Genomic DNA, 21,914 nt, shown 5'->3' on the forward strand with positions numbered 1-21,914 from the left:
CCAACACAAAGTTTTAATTATGTTCATGGTCTTGAAATGAAAAATTAAAACTATTTTTATCCTTTGCATAGAGCCCAGACTGGGGATGAAATGATGTATAGGATTTCTATGGGGTTCAGTGCTGTAATTTAAGAGGTAGCTAGAATTAAAGCCACTACTTACATACAATGTTCTCTGATCTACTGTGTGGGTCGTAACTCCAGGTTTGTACCACTTACACCACTGCAGTTTTTCCAACTCAGAATTCTGGTTGCTTTTGTTAATTGATGAGCAATTAGGTGAGCCTACAATGTCATGACATGAACTTTTTGTTTTCCTCTAAGTATTTGCATGTTGCCATTGACAATTCAGTGTGGTTAAGAGACAATTTTAACACTCTCAGATGCCCTAGCCATACAGTTTTTCTGATATAAAATATAAATAACTCTTGTGGTTTTATCACCTTAAGTATTAAACATGACAGCATAACAAAATTTGTCCTGCAGAGTGTTATGCTGGGCATATGCACTTTGAATTGATATTCTTGGATTGAAGTTAAAGAAAATTCATAAATTGCTCTGAACATGAAACTTGATTTTTGAGTGAGAACAGTTTGCTGAATGCCTTATTTCCTATTAAAAGTGGTGTCTGAAGGCATAAAAGAGCAGTACATGAAAATAAATCTTATATTTCACAGCCCCTGGAAGTCATTACAATAGTCTTTACCTCATAGCAAATTAATTTTTTAGTGTCAAATTTATACAGCAGTTGCTTATTTGCCAGCCAAATATCCCTAACTGTTTGTAAACATGCTTTACATTTATATATCTGTAAAATTATCAGTAAAATAGTAGATGGTGCTCCAGATGTTATGTTACTTTAGAAATTGAAACAATTTTTTTACTGGAAGACCGCTTTGCAGGACAAGGCAAATGTGTAGAAATGCTCTCTATGTTATTTCTGATCAGAAAAATGACATTTCCATATAGCTGTTATTTCTGTGGGAGAAAGAAAACCAAGGCATCCGTGTCTTCCTCACCACTGCAGCAGATAAGAGTGTAAATTTCATTAACAAACTTCTTTAAAGTTTTTTACTCAACAAATTCAAAATTTTATTTATTCAGGTATCATTATGTTTCCTACAAGGCTGGTGACACAAAACATTTACTATTAATATTTATTTAACCTAATGGAGTGTGGCATATTAGCTTTTACAAGCAATATTTCAAGTGAAGTGGTTTTCTGTCAAAAACTTCATTAAAAACCTAAGTGGAACAGTAAAGATATCAGGGCTCTAAATAAACATTTACATTCTGGTTAGGATCCTCTTGTAGGATTCAAAGTCCAATCCCTGCCCTGCTTATTTAAGAAGGGTTTTTGCTGTTAGTACCTTCGGGCTTGGCTGTGAGCCTGAACTCTGTTTTACTCTGTGCAATCCAAGGAGGGAACAAAAAGGCAGCCCCACCTCCAAGGACTCACAGCACAAGTGCACAGTGTCACCATATTGTCACTTTGCTGACAGTTGCACAGCTTTTAAGGGATTACAGCTCCCAGCTGCTGTTGCTTCTGGAGGTTCCGGGGCTCCAGCTCAGTCACGTGTGGGATACCTGCAGTATCTGGGTTTTGCTGTCAAGCAGCCCTTGCTTCACTGACAAGAGAATCTCTCTTCACTCAGCTTTCAGGCTAGAAATGGGTGTAATATGTAATGGATGAGTGTGTAAAGAGCAAACCAAAATTACATTGGGCAGTGAGAGATGTGCCAGTGTCAGCAATCCATGAACTGCTATTGATTTTATAGGCATAACCAGAGACCATTTCTAGGTGGAATTTGACAGGTACCAATGAAAAAATCCCAGCGTGTGTTTATAAGCAGCTCATGGTCTTAGACCTTAGAAAAGTATCCCAGATGCTGAGAGGTTGCCTCTTCTGAAGCAGCTTTCTCTGCTTTATTATTAATCAGCCTATCCAATTTGTGTCAGTAAACATCCAGCAAGACCTAGGATTGTAGTTTCTCCCACTTCAGCCTGCAGCCTTGACTTCTACCCTGTAGCATCTTAGGCATAGATAACAGAATTCATCAGGAAAGGTCTTTGGTTATGGAATAACTGAGCAAAATTAAACTTTTGGCTTTCTAAATGATCTCAGAATATTTTCAGCAGTGTACCATAAACACTGCTCCAAATAAAAGGTAGAGACTCAAACCTGCCTCTACCTTACATTTTTCATATTGACAGGTATGCATGAGATTAGAAAAGCTGGGTCTCACCTCTTAATAGCTGGACCTCAGCAGGATTTCACTAAAACTTCCTGATTCACTTCCAGTTAAAAAAAAAATCAAATTTTCACAAATCTATAGGCATAAAATTAGTCCTGAGGCATTTAGGAAATTGTCAGAAAAGAAACAGTAGCATAGATAATCAAGCTTTTGATCATTAAGGGTTTTGCAGGGCAGCAGAGGGGAAGGAACTCTACTCCCCTTAGGGGAAAGGAAAGGGAAGGGGAAGGGGAAGGGGAAGGGGAAGGGGAAGGGGAAGGGGAAGGGGAAGGGGAAGGGGAAAAAAAGGAAAAGGAAAAGGAAAAGGAAAAGGAAAAGGAAAAGGAAAAGGAAAAGGAAAAGGAAAAGGAAAAGGAAAAGGAAAAGGAAAAGGAAAAGGAAAAGGAAAAGGAAAAGGAATGTTAAGTATTACAATTGCACTTTTGTGCAATTGTTCCACTTCAGATATTAAGAAATACCTACAAAACTTTAACATAACATCAATGAAAATGTTTATTTCAAATATTTTATGAATCAGCTGTTATACACAGAATAATCAAGAACATTGTCTTTAATTCAAATTCAGCTTTAACTGCTACAACAGTCATTCTTACTAACACAAGTAATTTAGTTTAAATTAGAAGCTGAGTGCCCTCACAGGCATTGACTTAACACTACCCTAAAACGATATTTGTTTGTGTGTGCCAATTTAGCAAGAGTTTAATAACAGTTCATGAACAAACACATTTCAAAGATAATTAAGAAAATCTCAAAACGTGTGGTTGATGAACACATATTGCAGCAATTGCATTAATGTATTTTTATAAGAAATGGAAGGAGAAGAAATGCTTTGTACTTTAACTCAAGAAACTGGAAACATTTGTCAAGGCTAAGTAGGAAAATAATTTAAAAGGAAGTCAAAGGTATTCAAAAGAATGTAAATGGCTTTGTATGTTGTGTGGCAGAATGAAAACCTTTCGTAGAAGGAGACTGTGATGATCTCTGATCCTGTCCAAATGCAAATGAAAAACTAACATCATCTTTTCCATCTCCAAATGCATGAGAAGTTGATTCCGAGGGGAAGGGAAAGATAAATGCATCCTCATTTTCTGGTTTCCCAAAGAAGCTTCCTATGTGGAATACATATAATATTTGTTATTAGATTAAATCTGAGAGAATACTGCATTCAGCATATGCCTCTTTATCAACATATTGTGCCAAATATCCCACTGAGAATCACCCTACAGTTGTGTGTTTATTGCTGCACCAGAGATGGTATTTCCAGGGGGTTGTTATTAGAATTGACATGAAATACAGTATGGAGCACTTGAATGGTTTAGAACAACAAAACACTTCTGCATGGTACCTTTTGCAACAGAGGTATTTGTAAACAGAATCTGCAAAAGTGTTTACTTAGAGAAAAATGTGATCAGTCATTGAAATACTTGGGCTTTGTCTTCTCCCTTGCAAGTCCTCTCATTTTGTTTCAAACACACCTAACACTATCCCTATTTCTTTCTTTCTCATACCTCTTCTTTTCCATGATACATCAGACATTTGAAGCCAAACATACAGGGCAAGATTTAAGCTAAAGACTTAGTTAAAGCACAAATGAGCACAATAAACCACTGAGCTACATTATCACAACTGAACATCCTTTCAGACAACCAAAGGAGATCTGTTAAGCTGGATCATGAGTCAGTCATAGGAACACAAGCAGAAGAGGGGTGATATACACAAGTACATCTGAGTTTCAGACTTACCAATATCTTCATGTGGGGACAGAGGGTTCAGGTTTCCCACAGAATAACTTTCCTCTGCCTGAAATGTAAACAAGTTTTTTTATTTAACAAATGAGAAAGGCAAAAAGTAAACTTTAATGCTGATATGTATTTGCTTTTAGTGGGAAAAACACTGCCTCAGTGAATGCCAGCAGTCTTTACAAAATCTGGATTTAAAGGTTTATCAGTCCCTAAAGTTGCAAGGTAAGTTCTTTGATCAAATGGGTTTTATGATATTTGCATGCAGCTGCAAACACCCTTCCTCCATTCTTCTATGGAAAAAAAAAAAGACTGATAACAGTCCAAAAGCTGACCTGACTTAGTGATGTTTTTTTAAACCAAAAATACTCAAAATTATTCCAATCTGTGACATTTTATAAAACCCCCAAGCAACAACACAAATACTTTCTACTGAATGGGGCCTCATATTGCCAGAAAGAGTAGCAGGATAACCGCTTGTCACTCTTAAAACGAGTTCTTAGATTTAAAATAGATACTGAAGTCCTTCAAAACTCCCATTTCACTTTAAAGAATCCCAGATCTGCTACAGCCTGGTAAATTCTTGGTTTCTGCTGCTGAGCAGGCACAAAATAATGTAGGTTCTGACAGCACTGGGTGACTAAAAACCCACCTCATTCCTAAACAATTCACAAACCACACACCAGTGTGTTCGCTCCTACACACAGTTCGTGCTATGAGATATCAACCACAGGTATCTTGCCAAACCCAGAATAAAATGGTGCTTTCCCTCATCCCTGCTCCAGCTCCCAGCCAGTAACCACAAGACTGAGCACACCCCCTGCAACAGGAACTGCCTGGGTTCAAATCCCTCATTTGCCTAATGGGTTTTGGATCCACACTCCCCAGTGATACCTAAGCCCTGTCCTATGCACACATTATCCTGGATCCCCAATTATCTACCTAATAGCCCAGGAGAGGAAAGATTAGTCTAGAGCAATGGATTTAGGGAATCTGCAAAGAAAATGAAAAATCTGGATTCCACCCTATTCCTTTTAGTTGCCAGCCTAGCTCCTCCATTTGAGTATAGCTAATCCATATTTGCTGTTCAGTAATGCTAATAGACTGTCCTTTCTTCCCTTCTCACTGTTCTTCACTTCAAGACAAAACCACACAGGAGAAGCATGTGAGTTGTGAAGTCTGCTAGAGGACTTGAATTTTGCACTGTAACACTGAACCAGAAGCCTTTTGGTGAATTGAGTCACTGTATATTTGCACGTGATCCATATGAGAGAGATTCATTCTTGGTTAGAAGTTATCATAGAGGGATTGCCAGGAAAGAAATTAAACATTTTCAAAGAACATAAAGCTTAAAAATAACAAAGACTTTAAAAAAAATATTTGCTGCAAAGATAACCAGTCTGAAAAATCTCATTCAGTGTCAATGCTGTTTTGTTCACATATTTTGCTTTGTGGAAATTAATATTCACAATTAGTCATTTTTACCTCATCAGATGAATTTTGTGCTCCAAACAGAGAAGAACCAAATAAATTAAAGCCAGGTGACTTCTGGGAGAAGTTCATGTGAGAAAAGAAAGCAGGAGATTTTGATGTTCCTTCTTCACAACCTAAACTTTGAATGCTGTAACTACAGAAAGGTAGAAACTATATTAATAGTTTTTTAAGTGACGTAGATGGCTTTTTTCTTTCTATTTTTCCTGTTCCTCTTTTTTCACTTTTTTACATCCCCATAGCTTCCATCAATAATTGCTTTTTTCATCACAGAACAGATAACACAATTTTTTAAAGTAAAGGGAGGTGGTGTTCTTACCAACTCCATGCCCTCTTAACAAAAAAAAACCAAAAAGCTTGTTAAAGATCGAAATCAGAGTGACAAATATTATTGCAGGAAAAGACAATGTGTCTCATATATTTCTAAGCAAAGTACTGATCTTTCAAAACAGCTTCAACTGAAATGAGACCATAAGAAAAAAACTTAATAAATATCAAGCATAACTCAGGAAAAAAATCTGAATATTTTCAGAAGGATTTTCTAGAAAATTATTTCACTAGTATCGTTCAAAAAGAGCAGAAATGCTTATTCAATAAGTGTGAGTACAACTTTTTGCTCAGAATCAAAATAAAAGTTGAAATCATACGAGTCAAATAGAGGTGTTCTTGAGAAATATGGTGTTTTCCCCTTTAAGTCAGGTGTTTTAGGTGCTCTTAAGAAAGGTTCTGCACTTTCTTCTTCTATGTCAGGATTAACTTCATTTGGCTTAAAACCTGTGCACACATCCTGTTAAAAAGAAATAAACAATGATGTTTGTAACATACAACATTTCCCAAAATATCATTAGTCCTTTTAACTATAAGTATGTTCTCAGTGGAGCCAGCACTGAGCCTGTTTGTTTATAGTTCTGTGCAATAAGTGAGTTTTAAATGCAGACTTTTTTCAAAAAGTTTAATCAGCTCACATTAATGAAAATGTTATGCACCTATTGACACTTTACCAGTTTCTGAGACTTGCCTCTTGCCAACTGAATCAAGTATGTCAAAATACTTTGACTATTCTAAATAAACTTTTTACTTATGATATAAGAAATGCTTTTCTTACTTGAGGTACATACGAATATTCCATGTGCTCATCTGCTTCTTCATCAACATGTTTGGCCTCCTGGCTTGCTGCACAAAAAAGACAGCACTGCCTGTATTATAAAGCATTTTAAACAGACACATAAAAATGACATTGTGGGCGAGAATCCTTGAGAAAAGTTCACTAGCTTGGCATTGGTAATGGTAAGGAAGTGTTCTGACTGTGGTTTTCTTAAGAATCCACTTTGTGACTCTGTCCATAACAATTACCTCTTGTTCTGCCACTCGTTGCTGTCAAAGCATTACTCATGCTGCTGCTTGTGGTTTGGTGTGTTCTTCAAACCTGCCCATTGTTCCCTGAGAGTGCTCTGTTTGTCTGCTCCAGTTATTACCCTCTGAGAGTGCTAATAGTCAATAGAAACCAGGTGGGAACAATATAAAAAGCACATCAATGTGACAGTGGTGAAGTGTAGTTTAAAGAACTGGGCAAGAGTCAGGATGAGAAATGAGAAGAAATATTATCAGACTTTCTGCTGTCAGAGTTGCTACTCTAAGCTTCAGACTGTGCTATATCTCAGGCACTGTGGTTTAAGGTCCTATGTTTCAGTGTTCTCTTTGTAAAAAAAATCTAGGCTATAATTTTTACATGCATCTAAATTAGAGGTTCAATTAGAAAAAGAAATATTTAAACTGAAGCTCAGTTCCTTGTGATTTCAAAAACTACAGGTGTATTTGTAACTACCCTGGCTTTTTTCTGTAAGCATTCTGCATGTTTTTCTCCAGTTAATTTTCATCTTTAATAATCTTGATCTGATTCTTCAAGATATCTAAATTACTGGGATTATTATATTTCTTTTCTTTGCATTTTCTCATGCCTTCTGGCTAGATGTTAAGATTGGATTTCATTTTACCCAAGTAATTTGAGACTCCGGTGTGAATTTAAAAGAGGTGTTGGACAGATCCATTCATTCACAATGGTCAGTGCAGACTAAATCCCACATAACTGAGCAGTTAATTCTCTATTTGAATTAGGACTCTGCCTGTCTGCTATACTCAAATTTTGAGCTAAACAATCAATGTGGAAAAGAAATGCAAATGGTGGCTCTCTTAATGCCAGAATGAAAATCTGGTGCCTAGAATTTCCTAGTTTATAACTATATGATCCAACCTTGTAAAAAAAAATTACAATAGTACTTTACCCGTTACTGCATTTTCACTCTCATACTGTTGATTGGAAGTCAACTGCTTTGGAAGATCTGACAGTCTAAAAGACAAAGTTTAATGTTTGTCTAAATGTGAATTATTTCCATAAAACCCAGCCTCAAGAATGAAAGTTATTTTATTGAAGAAAAGTTACCTGAATTTCACTTGGTTTTTTATGCTTACTATTGATGGAACTTGGGCAATTTGTGGGTGATTAGTTCCTGCAGTGTCAATAACGACCTAAAGACAGAAAAAACTCAAATGAGGCAGCAAGTGAAACTGTCACTTCAACAATATCTCTCTGATTTCTCCTTAGACTGTGGAAATCCCTTCTTTTAACCGGAAATTAAGGATCAGACAATGTAAAAACTTTTTCTTTGTTTCACCTGCATTTTGACAGCATGATACCCTGTATTCGCTAATTTTGTAATGAAGTCTTAGTCACAGCACTGATAACTAGATGTGATTAATTAACTTTTCTGTAACACCAATAGTGCAATGCCATTTACAAACTTCATGCAGGTTTACTGCTGCTCCAGCCTCGTTGCTTGTGCTTGGGAACACAGAAAGAGCTGGGGCCAGGCCTGGCTCTGCCTCTGAGCATCCACATCAGTCTCAGTCAGGACAGGTCTCATGTGGGGATTCAAAGACTGCAGAAAACATGGAAATACTCCCACCTCAGAGACTTTCATGAGAGCAGAAGCCATCACTCTTCTATGTAGCATATATTTATGCCTTAAGGGCAGGGTGAGGAATCTCTTCCTCAGCATCATATAACACATTATTTTACAGGGAGTGTCTAGTTCTTGTTTATTTTTAATTAAGAAATGTATCAAACTGAATTCTATTCAGGGTAGGGGACAAAAGAGCTGGTTCTGCAGAATCTGCCTGCCATTCAACTCCTGTGGTGTACAGTACACCTTTACTGAAGCATAGCAACCTTCTTTCTTCCAACCTTTTTTTTTTCCCTCAGACTCCATCTTCTTTTCCTTGTTGCCATCACCCTTTCTCAAAGTTCTCTTAACCTTGACTTACTGCTTCCTACAATTGTCTAAGTGCAATTCTAGGTCCCAGACTCCCAGCCTCATCTCTAGATTACCCTGGCAACAGCCCTTCCATCATTCTCATCATGTCCAACTCCCTAAGCCAGTCACAAATCAGAGTTGCTTGAAATTTCTTCTGGTCTTGTCCCACTCAGTCCTGTCACAGTCCTTCATCTTGTCTTGTGATGAAGGCTTTGTCTTCCACACAGGCTTCACTCTAAACCATTTAGTGATTCACTCACCTCAATCTTCAGTTCCCTTGCAATTCTTAAGAAAATCACAACTGGTTATGCTAACTTTTTTTACCTGATTTTTTGTTGTCCATTAAATCTTGATTTTAAATAGATCCAGTGAGTTGTCCCTTAGAAAGATGGTTTAGAGACAGAAACTTGCCCACGTTCCTGCATAGCAAACACAGTTACAAACTCTTCTACCCCTTATGGCCTTACCTCCTCTGACTTCTCCATTTAATACTTTAACAATCTACTGCTTCTATGAATGGTCTTGCACTCCATGAGACTATTGGTGGTTTTCACAACTTTGCAAGTTGTACCTCCAGCTTTCTTCTGGATTAGTTTATTGTATTTGAATAAAAAATATTGTATCTGAATAAAGCTGCAATTCACTCCACCATTTCAAAAATGTTATAGTAACTATATTCTTATGGGAGAGAGATAGAAAATGGAGTTGTAGGCTCCTGCAGTGCACCAAGGAGTGTTGTTCATGGTTTTATTCCTGTCAGCCCAGATTTCTGTTTCTGGTCAAACCTCACAATGGAGCTGTTAACTGTGGGCTGTCCTGTACACTCAGTCCTTTATTAAACCCTTCATTATGGAGTAGATGGCTCATGATTCATCAGTAACAGAAGATTCTGATCCTCCTTTAGAATTCCAAATATTTGCTACATACAGAATCTACACAGGTGACTTTAAATCTCTGTTATAAAAAGGGAGCTGGTAAGATGGTCCCCCTCGATTTTGGCCGTATAATGCACTTTGTAAGAACATAGATATTTTCAGAATGAAAAGGCACCAAAGAAAGATTTTTGCTGTGATTACCAAGAATTTTCAGATTACCATGATTAACAATTTACAGTGCTAACAGGTTTTATGTAAGATATAATACCATGAGGTATATTTGAAGTGTTTTAAATGTAAACAATCACATAAAACAGATTATATAACTTCATATTTTTACCAGTGGGAGAGCAACACACCTGTGATAAATTTTCTGCAAGACTGGAGGAACTGCTGGTGGCCACTGAAAGTTCCGCTGGTTTCTCTGTTTCTCCTCTCCCTAAATTTACAAATATTACATAATATTGTCAATAAGATTAAGTATCCAAAGCATGGCATTGTTAAACATAACTTGGGAACAAACCTTATAAATTTTCCTTTCAATAGAGAGAAAAAGTCATCACAAAGTATGAAAGCATCAAACAAATAACAGTTGTTTAATTGTTTAATATTTACTGTACTAATGCAAACAGTATTAAAAGTATTTTAGATATAAATTATTTTCAGATGCTTCTGACGGCACACATTGGGTGTATCTGTCATGTTACTTTACTCATTGCACAGATAAGGGAGAAATCAGACACACAAGATTTCCAGAACATAAAAAAGGTAAGCACGCAACTTCCATTGACAGCCTGGCTTCAACTATAAGTAGTTCAGCAGTTCACTAAGTTTGTTGTCATCACGTAGCCATTCTGTTGCACAAAAACCACCCAGAATGCTCACTGAAGTCATTAAACACACTGCACCTGTTTCTGGTCTTTGCTTTGACAATCTAAAACTCTGTACAGACTGGACAAATTTCCAAGGAATGCATGGAACATGCAATGTTTTATAGAGTTGATGTTTCTCCTTTGGCAAAGATGGGTGTTCACGCTCTTCAAACACCCTAAACAAATTTCAATTAAAAAGAAAAATTAATCATTGCAAAAGAAAAGAAATTATAAAATATAACTGCTTCAAATAAGTGGCATTCTCAAGGGCATTGGATGTTGTCAAGGGCATTGGATGTTATCAACTACTTTCAGCACCAGTAGTTGATAAAAATGAGGTTTTCTTTAAATAATATCAGAGACAGAATATCTCTGAAAAAGAAGCCATAAAGGAGTAATAACCAATCATAAGAACATTGTTGGCTTAAATTTTGTCAGTACCAAAGAAAAGTATTAGTATTGTGGAATTTTACACTTTAATCAAAGTGCCTCATTATTGTAGTTCTGAAATCACATTTTCACATTCAAAACCACTTTTTCTCTCTCTGAGATTGTCTAGAATACTCACACTACACATACACAAAAGACAAAACTGCAGCAAGTGTTTTCACTTGTGGGGTAATTATCTGTGTAGGGTAAATAGCCCTTTACAGTGCAGAAAGACAAAGGTTAGCAGAACAATGAAGAGCAAAGTGGCTGTTTGGCACAGGAACATTTACTATTTTTTAGAATAATGAGTTCTATTTTATTTTCTCTCTGGCATTCCTGCTTAGTGCCTCTGTGCTTCTAGCTACAACATCTGGTTTGTAGTTGACTGAACAATGCTCTTCAGAACAAATAAAGAACTGAGTCAGTCTTTTTGTTCTTCTTGAAATTCTCCATAAACAGAAATAAAATATAGGATACACTTTATAAGATAGTGTGGCATAAAAACAGCAACACTAATTAAAAAATACCACTGAGAAGCACTGGCTAAATGTAAGGACCTGAACACATTAAACTCATATCCATACATGTGAACTGTGTGAACTGTGCTCTCATAAAACCCTGAAAGCACCTCAGCCAAGTGTCTCTGATGAAAAGGACATTATTTTATCTCTGACTATTTTCTCTTGCAGTTACATTTATACCTGGTGCTATGCTGGACTGAGACTGAACAAACTGTACAAAAAATCTACCACCTAAAAAACTAAAAACCAAAATAAATCTTTCATTTACATCAGTTCTAGATAAACCTGTGTCAAGAATGAATACTACAGAAAACAAGATATGTGTGGCTGGTGTATCTGTAAATTCAGATGCAGGCAGTCAAAAGCAAGGAGAAATCAGAACAGAGCTAAGTACAGAACTCTGGCTAAAACTGTTTCACTTTGTTCCAAATGGCTCATTTTACCACAGACATCATTCAAATATCAGTTTAAAAAGGCTACTGTGGCTGAGGTCATCAGTTAGACTGCCATAAATAGTGGGAGTTTCTGGTTGGGTTTATTTTTTGTTGTTTGATTGGTTCGGGATTTTTTCAGGACTTAGGATGTCAAACTCTGTTTTTGAAAGCTCCTAGAGTCAGTTTCCTTGTACTTCTGTAAAGCCTAGCAGACAACACTATAGTTCTAAAGACTTACTCTCCATTAAATAAAAAATCCTCTTACAATGCAAATCTACATAGAATGTTTCAATGGCAGAGTTACAAACCAAACTCAGAAGTTCCTAAGATATTCATTATTTAAGTAACAAAACCTTCCAAAAGAGCCTGCAGTTAAACTCTATGTGTATGCAGTACACCTGCTCCCTTCCCTCCACAAAAGCACTATTGAAATATAAACCATGCACATCTTCTCTGACATTAATTAATACTACTGGAAGAAGAATAAAACTGCATCATGAAGCTCAAAACAATCCAGATTGCAGCAATAAAAATAACCATTTGTCTTCTTTTTCTACTTCATTCTTAGTAGACGTCTAAGTAGTTAAAAACTCTTTATCTTGATCCATACTGCAGGAGTTTTTTAAAGTGCAAAGAGAAAAACAGATATTCTTAAGCCAAAATAAATTGACATTTCCTTAGTAGTATTTTCTTCTTTGTAGCATAAAGAAACCCAAGGATTAATATTCATTTCCACTACAGGAATCAAGTGTATCTCATTATACATATGAAGAATCACACCTGCTTCCGTGATATTTACAGTTACTGAAACCATGTTCAGTATTCTCATCAGGAGCATTCTTTTGAGTTGGCTCTTCATATATGTTTACATTAGAAATCCAGAAACAACTTGGTAAGTACTTTTCTAAGATTTACATTATCAAGTTTTTTCTTTGATCAGTAGAAATCAATCACTTCTGATGCAAAGATGCTGCAAGTACTGCAATAATCCACCATGGAATCTCCTTTATGTGAAGACGTAGCAAAAATCTCTCGCTTGGAAAGTAAGAGATGGAATTAATACATGACAAATTGGAAAGGAAAAGAAATAAAGAATTACAGAGTCCTGGAATTAAATCTCTTCCAACCATTAAAAGCAGAGAGAGTGAACACTATATATGCCATAGCACAGTTCAACTACCAGCCTTTCTATGTAATAAGTGGAGTAGCTAATTGAGAAATCAAGACCAGAGCTTCAAAACAGTTGAGTCCTGTTTGGTGATTGATGAGAACTCTTGCTTTGGAAATTAAACTGTGGTGCTTGTCAGTGCAACCGGTGAGCTGTGAATCAGTGTCAAGAGCTGGTAAGAGCAGAGGAATGTGTGTTTTCCACTCCTAACCAGCAGCTGGCCAGACCTAAGTGATTCAAACAACAGTGTTCCAGGCTTTTTAAAGGAACAGTCCTCACTGCCATCCTGCTGCCCAGGACAGAACATGTATATCAGCACCTATTAATTGGCTTGTAAGTTGTCTTCCTGTCTTGAAGCCTTCTAAAGCCTTTCATGGGTATTAATCTGTACAGTGTTCTGCCCAGTGCTTTCATTGCTCTCTTTAGTTCTTTCCCTTGCTGCTGCTGGTTTCATGCTGGTCTGGGCCACTTCATGGAGAGTCACAGTACAATTCCTTTTTATTTCTTCTTGTTTTGTGGCAGAAGATGAAGATATCTTCTTATTCAAAAAGGTCTTTTTCCTCCGTAGTAACTTTGTAGTGGCTGCTGGACAGCTCAAAAGAAACTCCTGCCTGTGGCACCCACATTCTGCTGTTGTATTTTTGTACATTGCTTTGAGTCTGCAAAGGTTTTATTTCCTATGGCTCATTTTCTCAATACACAGTTTCTGTTTGGGGTTTTTTCCTAGAAGTTTTTTTGGCTTTTTTTTTTACAGCTTCATAATACACCCATTTTTAACAACAATAGTTACTTGGGCAGTCACTTCCACACTTTCTAGTGAAGACTTTTTTTAATACACTAATGTCAGAAAAGATATTAAGAAGCCAATTTCATGCCATTTTCTACAAGCCTTTATGTTGTGGAACATACATGACTTCAGGTGAAGGTACAAGCAGACTCCATGACAGGAAAATAAGTGTACCAATGGCAGGTGGCAGTGCAGCCTATGGATTCCTTACCATGAGGAGCCTTCACTGAGAGATTCTTACACCTCCATGCCCAGAGCATGGATCTCTGCCTCTTACAGCAGGTCTTTAACTGACATTTTGTGTTCTGCAACACACATGGGTTTCTTTGAAAATTCAGAGAGTGCTTTCCATCTTTTTTTTACCTTGCCTTGAAAATAGGGGGATTTCTTGCTTCCCTATATTTCTGTTCTTGCCAATTACAAAAATATTACATGAGAAGGTAAAATGGGTGCGAAGGCTATACCACAAAGAAATGATCATCTGAATGATTCATAGATCTGTAAGAAGATATTAAAGACTTACAAGGTCCCTGTGAAAAGAATCTTAGGAATTACTAAAATGACATTTTTTATAGATATGTTCCACTAAATGCCTATTTAAAGCCCTAAAAGTATTATTTTTCAAGCACACTATAATATAAAATCACTTAGACAAAGTCTTTCAGATATATTTTTGCTTTAAAATGGATTTTGGTCTAAAAGTGCCAGCTCAACAGGAGATGTTTCAACATTCACAAGGACTCCAGATAAGTGCAAGATAGTCCTCATGGTGATTTTCAGTCATTGTAATTGAGCTCAAATTAAAGTGAGTCCCAGCTGTAAATGATCACTGACTAATTTACTAAGCCATTAATCCTGTCTATGAAACTTTCACTCATGCTTGTTTTTAAGAACTAAATTAAGAGTTAAATTTCTTAAGTAGTTCAGAGGTGAAGACAACTGACATGTGGATCTCTGACTCCTTTTCCAAATATATATATTTAGTAGAGTTAATGTTATTTTATCTCTGACTGCACAGTCACAGTAATTGCATTCAAAACTACTCACACAGATATCTCAGCAGTAACTGAGGAGAAAATGCTTCTACAAAATTTTTTTGTAGCATGTGTCCGGATACATTGAGCTCCTAAGAATCAAGAGTTGTCACTATCTTAACCCCCAGAAATATAAAACTTTTAAAATTACATAATTAAATCACATGACCAGAATTAGAGAAGCTTGCTAGTCCTTATTTAACAACAATCTGTGTTTTGTAGCAGTCTTTGTGTAAATTCTGATGTAGTATTCTGGATAAAAGCAAGGGGAAAAATAATTTGGAAGTGTACCTTTCTTTAAATTTTTCTGGCTTCTTAAGACTTTTCTGATTTTTTTCTTCAATCTTTTCAGAATTTTTTTTATCTTCTTTAGTCTCTTTGAAGCTCTTAAAAGATAAAGAACAAATGGCATAAAAATTGGCAAAATTTGAAGTATTTTAGCTACATGCTGCAAAAGTTTTCTAAACCTGACGAATCAGTGCTCAGAAGTAGTTTTTGTAGCCAAGAAGTTCTGAAGAAATAAGGAGAACAAGGTTAAAAAGAGGCAATATTTTTCATTGGATCAACTGTAACAACTGGAATAAACACAGAAGTTTTAGAGTATGGGTCTAAATGTCAGAACCTGGAGCTCTTTACATGGTCTTCTTCATAGCTGTAAACGAATTCACCACATCCCTTCCTGTCTCTTTATACAGCACAAACCACATTGGGAACTTCAGTCTGGAGCTAGGAGTGTCAAACAGGATCATAGAATACAAACAGAAAAAACACCTGTGCAAAACGTGCTGCTATCAGCATGAGGCAGTAAACAGAGACCTTGATCATCTGCTCCAGGCAGATGGGTAAAAGCACCCAGATGCAATGTCATGAAAACTTACTAAACCTTTACAAGATTGGGCTACTCAGGCTTAGAAGAGACCTTTTACAGAGGAGTGGGTCCAAATTCTCTACTGATAAAATCCCTTTGATTATTTTGAAGATTCTCCCTTTGGAATCAACGCTTCTCCTCGTCAGCCAGCCAGTTTTATTGCTGGGTGTTACATACCCACACATGTATTTTGGTGAAAAAAAAAAATAAGGAGAGAAGGAATTTCCATTATTCTAATTGTAAAGCATACTTAGTTAAATGCAAACCCTTAAAAACCCAGTAGGACCTGTGAAAGCTGCACACTCAAGCCCTGGGGTTCGCTGAGGAGTGGCCCTGATCTATTTTCAAGTGTATTCTCCTGAGCTGACACCAAAGTCATCGTGACACGGTGCCTTAGCAGAAACTGCAGAAAGGAAACTGTAAGAACCTTCACATTCATGGACCCCTCTTCTCTAAGAGAACACATGTGATGCTATAGAAATGTAATTATAAGGCTGGGATCATCCTGTTGGTCTGTGAGCTACTTTTTTGATGTTTCAGAAAATGTAGCAGTGCTATGTATGACCACATATATAACACATATTTATATAAAATAAAATTAATATACAGTTACCTTTTTTAAGCAGTCGATTTTTGTTTGTAATTCTTCTGCTTCTTTTTCCAGTTTGATGGTTTCCTGTGCAGCAGCTTCAGCAAGCTGCAAGGTTTCCTGTGTTTTTTTCCTCATAGAGGCACTTCCATGTCATGGAATATATTTTACAACAATGTATTTTTTCAAGCAAGGGATGCCATCAGATCCCTGACCTCTCTATGCCATAACACAAATTCTAGAGGTGCAGGAAGCTCTGATAAATCTGAATTTCCTTGGCAAATCTTCAACTCTAACTTCTATTAAGCTTCTCCTAAATGAAGCAGTTTGATGGATATGTTATTAAATTAAATTCTTTCTGCAAAATGCTCCCATAAATTCAAACTGAATAGCTGAATTTGACCTCCAGTTTTCTCACAGAGAAATGCCAATGCTGCCACTCTACACATATATATATATAAAAAATATATAATTAATTACTGTATTTTCTAATAGAATGTTGTGATAGGTAAACATAAAACTCCTTACCTGACAACTGAACAAACACTAGAAATCAAGGATACATGTGTACAGCCCAATCATTTATGGATTTAAAAGGAACAGCCTCTGCAAAAATAAAATTTACTTTCAGATCATTAACTAACAAATTATTTTTCTTAAAAAATACAAGATAAAGTAATAGATCAGGAGCATTTATCTTGGCTTAGTATACATGACAAAAAAATGCAGTATAACAATAATGGCATTAAAAACAGCACTAAAAAGTGATGAAAATTAAATTTATAATTTTAAGAGGCTCGATCTAAAGAAACCTTAGAACTTTTTATCCCAAGAAGTTCAATGACAAAGCTCTCCCCATTACATTTATGGTCAGAGGAAGCAATATCAGTATGTATAATCTAAATTCTTATTTGCTACAGATTTTTTTTTCTAAAAATGGTGTGACAAAGAGAATATATTTTATTAGCTTAAAGGAAACTTCAGAAAATTTTAAGTTTTCTGTATGGTACATTTAATGTGCAGTGCACTGCCAAAAGGCTTTCTTGCAAAAGCATTGACAATAGCAGTACCCAGAATATCCAAGCTAGCATCTTCTTTCCATTTGTATTTTTCAAGGCGTTTCAAAACTCTCTTTTGAATTTCTTCAGCTTCTTCCTTTTTTTGGTAATACTTCTGGGCAAGAGCAGTTTCTATATATTTTTTGCGGTGTTCCTCCAAAGTCATTCTACACTGAGTTATGGAATCCTCATATATTTTCCTATAAAAATACATGTAATTAATTTTTTTTTCACAGGAAACCATTGCTTATAAGGAAAAAACCCTATAAATTCGTGGCATCAGCTCAGTCAATTTGCTGCTGTCATAAGAAGAAAAGTCAGATTATATTTAATATGGCAATATTTGGCTTTATTTTTTTATTTTCCAGCTATATTCAAGGAAGACTATGCTGTATGTAACAAAGAATAGTCATGATGTAAAAACCAGCCAAACCTCCCTGTTCTGAAGGGAATGTAGGCCATACCATATTCAAAGCAGCCTGGCAGATGACAAATGTGTTTTTGCCTGTGTAATTATCATGAAACTCACTGCAGGCCAAAGTCTCTGCTGGTGCATGCTGGCACAATTCCATCAGTTTCAGTGGAGCTGGATCAAAGTTACAGTTGAAGAGAATTTGGCCAAACCTCCCATATTTAGAGCAGCCTGGTGCACCACTGGACTAAGAACTGCCTCCAAGGAGATGCTGAGTAATCTCTCTGTCTGACTCAGAGAAGCCTTAAACACACACATCAGTCACACTGAAACAACAGGACTATTCATGCTTAAGGTTAAGCAAACACTTAAATGTTTAAGTGGCAAAGAGCCAGAATGCTCAGCTTCTTGTGGGGCTGCCCTGTAAATTAATGTTACACTAAATGTAACTTCACTGACATCATGTGAGCACATAGCTATGAATTGCTGGAGTAGTAGCATCAATTAATGCAGGAAAAGTTTATGTGAATAATGGAGAGGCAATTTTTTTAAAATTAAGTTATTAGTACACCTAAGGATTAGCAAGAAATTCCTTTATGGGAGAAACTATGGTGCATAAAAGCAATTAAAGGCAGAAACCCAATTCTTAACCTGCCCCTACATTAAGGAACAGCTCTCACCACTTGCAAAGCACATGGGACTTCCCTTTAAGGAACACAATTTATCTCAAAATGCTATTTATCATTTAACTGCAGCATGACTGGAAGGCTGCATTTGAGAGTCCTGGCTGCCCACTGGCTGTGCCAGGCAATGGGAGAGAGGAAAACCTTATGTCTAAATTCAATAATAGAATCTTCTGCTCTTACAAAAGGAAAACAAATACACAAGGCAAAACACAGTCCGATTCTAAATTTCAAATCAAACTACACTCCAGGCAAGGGTTCCTGTTAAACTGTCTGTTAAAATTCAGGGGAGAGAAGTTGTAGGTCAACACTGTGAATTGATATTTCCCAAACTTCACATAGAAAATGACACTAATCTATGTGCTTTTCTACACAGGTGGTCTCAGGAATCTAAGTTTTTTTATTTACTTAATATTTCTGTATACTGTACAAATTTTTCAGGTATGAAAGATGAAAAATATTCAGTTCTATTTAATTAAATAGATGTTACAGCAATAACTGATCAAAAATAAATTTGCTAGTGAATTTAAAATGCATTACAAATAGATTTAAATAATAAATATAAATAAGTAAAATAATTGGTTGTAACAAGTACATTTCAAGCTTGTGAATATAATCCTAAAACTTTATATTCTTTTCCCAAAATCTATTTTTCACAGATAATATTTGTGGCCATATATAGTATAGTAGTCTTGAGTAATCATGACTATTTTTAATATTTTCTCCAAGTGATTTACATCCTGCAGTTCATGCAGATAACACAGACTATTTAGAATTCACCACTGTTCACATTAATCAGAAAAAAATTTAATCTAATTACAACAGGAAAAGGGCAGCACTCACAACCCCCTGAACATTATGTGGATAGCAATTTATTACTTTTTCCTTCTTCATATCACTTATTTTCAGGATTAACTTCCAGCTCATGAATGCATTTTTATATGTTCTTGAAACCAATAACAACAACAAAAAAAAATGTGGAACATTCTATAAACCTCCATTATAAGTGCCTAATTAAACATGAACTGATCTGCCCATCTTTAAAACACATCTTTCTATCTAAAGCAGCATGTCCTCAGTGCCCCCAAATGCCAGACTAAAAAGAGCATTCAACTCATAAAGTTCTAAAGACACTTATTTTTCTTCCTAATTTAAATATCTAGAATTTACTGAATGCACATCTTGCTGACTTGAACATATCATCAAATGCTTTGGTGCAGAGAGACTATATTTGGGGCACAGTTTTGAAAAATGCATGAATTAAATTTATTTTGTTATTTGTACTCATGATGTCTTACAATTAAGCTCAGGAAAACAGATCAAACACTTTCATATTGGAACTGAAACTAGTTATCTAAAGAAGCAATTTAAAAGTAATGCTTCTTTGGCTTGTCAGCTCAAATTAGTGAAAGCCAAAAAGGCTTAATCATATACTCATAGAAAGCCAATTTAGCTTTATTTTTCACCAAATTTAGAGCTCTGAACAGGAAGAAGAAAGATAAGCTACTAAGTGAGTTAATTAAAAGCTCTCAGGCATGCTGTTTCTGCTGTCTTGGACAACTGGCAAAAAGAATTATTACAAAAAACTCAAAGCCAATGTTTTAAATTACCTAAATTTACAACTCTTAACTGGTATTTAGGTATCTGGAGGGGTCTGCCATGACTTCTGCACCACAGGGCCAGCAGCCTCCAGCCCCTCAGAGGCAGAGCAGAGCAGGTGAGCAGCCTCCCTTAAATTGGAGATCAGTTTTACTTAGTTCAGTAGAACTTTGGAGGGTTACCTTGGCACAGCACATTTGGAACATTTCTGTGAGAATCTTCAGGGTCTGTTCTTTATTTCATTGACTGTAGGCAGCTACATTGCACAATTCATCATTTCTTTTAAATGCCAAGTCTAACTAATGAAGATGAAAGATCTGAGATGCCACTCACTGAACAGAATTGAATTTGCAATTAATGCTGACTAGAAGCTTGCCCACAATTAGTCTTAAAATGGTTGTAACCAGGCTTTTCTGAGCCACTTACTCATTTTTCAGGACCTAAGACTGAATTTACATGCTTTGTGGTTATTTTGAAGAATATACAATGGTATACAAAAACTTGATTTGTATATTCTGATCATGTTATGCAATTTATATTCAAAAATAAGGAAAAGCATAAGATTATCTGAATGCTTCTAACTGTTACCTGGAAATATTGTTTTTATTTATTGGGCTTTTCTTGAAGCAGTAGGCAATAGTACAGTGTTCTGAAAAATTGTAATAGGCATTTGGGAAGCAACTGAGTTTCAAGAATTTATATTTTATCATACAAAATAACATATGATCTCATAGTAATGTAAATTAAAAATTCTTTCAATTATTCAGTCACTTATAAGGGACTATAAACTGAAAAGTTTGCAACCATTTTTTCCTGCAGACAGCACTAGTTTTGCTGATCAGTTTAGTCAGTACTACTGCTGGAAACCTCATCTCATGTGATCATAGATACCTCTCACTTTCTGTAGCTTCCTCTAAAGCTTTAATTTCATTTTTCAAATATTTTCCATGCTCTTTAAGAATTGCATAGGTGGGCTTCCAGCTGTGGACAAAGTAAACAAAAAATAAAAGCATATTAGTGGTCTTTCTTAGTAAAAAAACATTTAGAAAAGAAAACACCTAGTTACCTTAGCTAGCTTACAAATGATTTATTATTTTTTTGAAAGTTAAATATAAATGGGTTCAGTACAGAAACCTTTTGCAGGCATACATTTATTTTGTTAATATTTTAAACCTGCAAATTCAAGAAAAAAAGAGAAAATATTTAAAATTAAGAAACATTATAAAGCACTTTTAAAGAAATTAATGGAATGAACTTCACAAAATTTTTGAGCTAATGCTAAATAATGAGGAATTTAAATCCACATTTTAGGTCCTCAACACATCACCATCAATAAATCCTTTAGATATGTTGAATCTTCTTGTTGGAGACACCCACAACTTCATTCTCACCAGTATCACCAGCACCCACCTCACACCTGAATGCAAGCAGAAGTTACAAACTCAGAATTTCCTCCATTTGCTAAGCAAGTCCTGCTCAGAAGGCATCAAAATGACTTTTCTGCAGCAGGATGCTCTAGATGGTACTGAGAGCAGAGCAGCTTCACAGAACACTTAGGACTATTGGAAAAGCAGGACTTTCTCAACATCCAGGCATTAGAGATACCTCTGCCTTGGATATGGGGACACAAGAAAAACAGGCAGATAGACTTTGTGATTCAAGTGAAATTCAGATGTGATCTCTAGGAGAAGCATATTTAAAAGTTTTTGAAAAGAAAGAATCCTGTCTGGAAAAAAAAAGGTATAAGAAGTATGAACCATCCAGGACTCCTGGCACAAATTGTTGGACAC

At 36.0% G+C, this 21,914-nt stretch overlaps 1 protein-coding gene across 5 annotated transcripts in view; it reads right to left on the reverse strand.

Annotated features, from left to right (window-relative positions):
- Positions 1-2,728: 2,728 nt before the first annotated feature.
- Positions 2,729-21,914, reverse strand: part of C6H14orf39 (chromosome 6 C14orf39 homolog) — a 28,929-nt gene continuing 9,743 nt past the window's right edge. For all 5 annotated transcript variants that reach the window (XM_053980381.1, XM_053980378.1, XM_053980379.1 and 2 more), the window contains exons 5-18: positions 21,016-21,105; positions 17,443-17,630; positions 16,936-16,978; positions 16,397-16,517; positions 15,207-15,301; positions 10,579-10,718; positions 10,030-10,109; positions 7,925-8,010; positions 7,767-7,831; positions 6,590-6,657; positions 6,132-6,271; positions 5,479-5,620; positions 3,997-4,054; positions 2,729-3,363 (exon numbers count right to left, since the gene is read on the reverse strand). In XM_053980381.1, the coding sequence (XP_053836356.1) occupies positions 3,161-3,363; positions 3,997-4,054; positions 5,479-5,620; positions 6,132-6,271; positions 6,590-6,657; positions 7,767-7,831; positions 7,925-8,010; positions 10,030-10,109; positions 10,579-10,718; positions 15,207-15,301; positions 16,397-16,517; positions 16,936-16,978; positions 17,443-17,630; positions 21,016-21,105 (1,519 nt within the window). In that variant the 3' untranslated portion in view covers positions 2,729-3,160. The remainder of the gene's footprint in view (positions 3,364-3,996; positions 4,055-5,478; positions 5,621-6,131; positions 6,272-6,589; positions 6,658-7,766; positions 7,832-7,924; positions 8,011-10,029; positions 10,110-10,578; positions 10,719-15,206; positions 15,302-16,396; positions 16,518-16,935; positions 16,979-17,442; positions 17,631-21,015; positions 21,106-21,914) is intronic.

This window comes from Vidua macroura, chromosome 6 (genome assembly GCF_024509145.1).
Source record: "Vidua macroura isolate BioBank_ID:100142 chromosome 6, ASM2450914v1, whole genome shotgun sequence".
Lineage (NCBI taxonomy): Eukaryota > Metazoa > Chordata > Aves > Passeriformes > Viduidae > Vidua > Vidua macroura.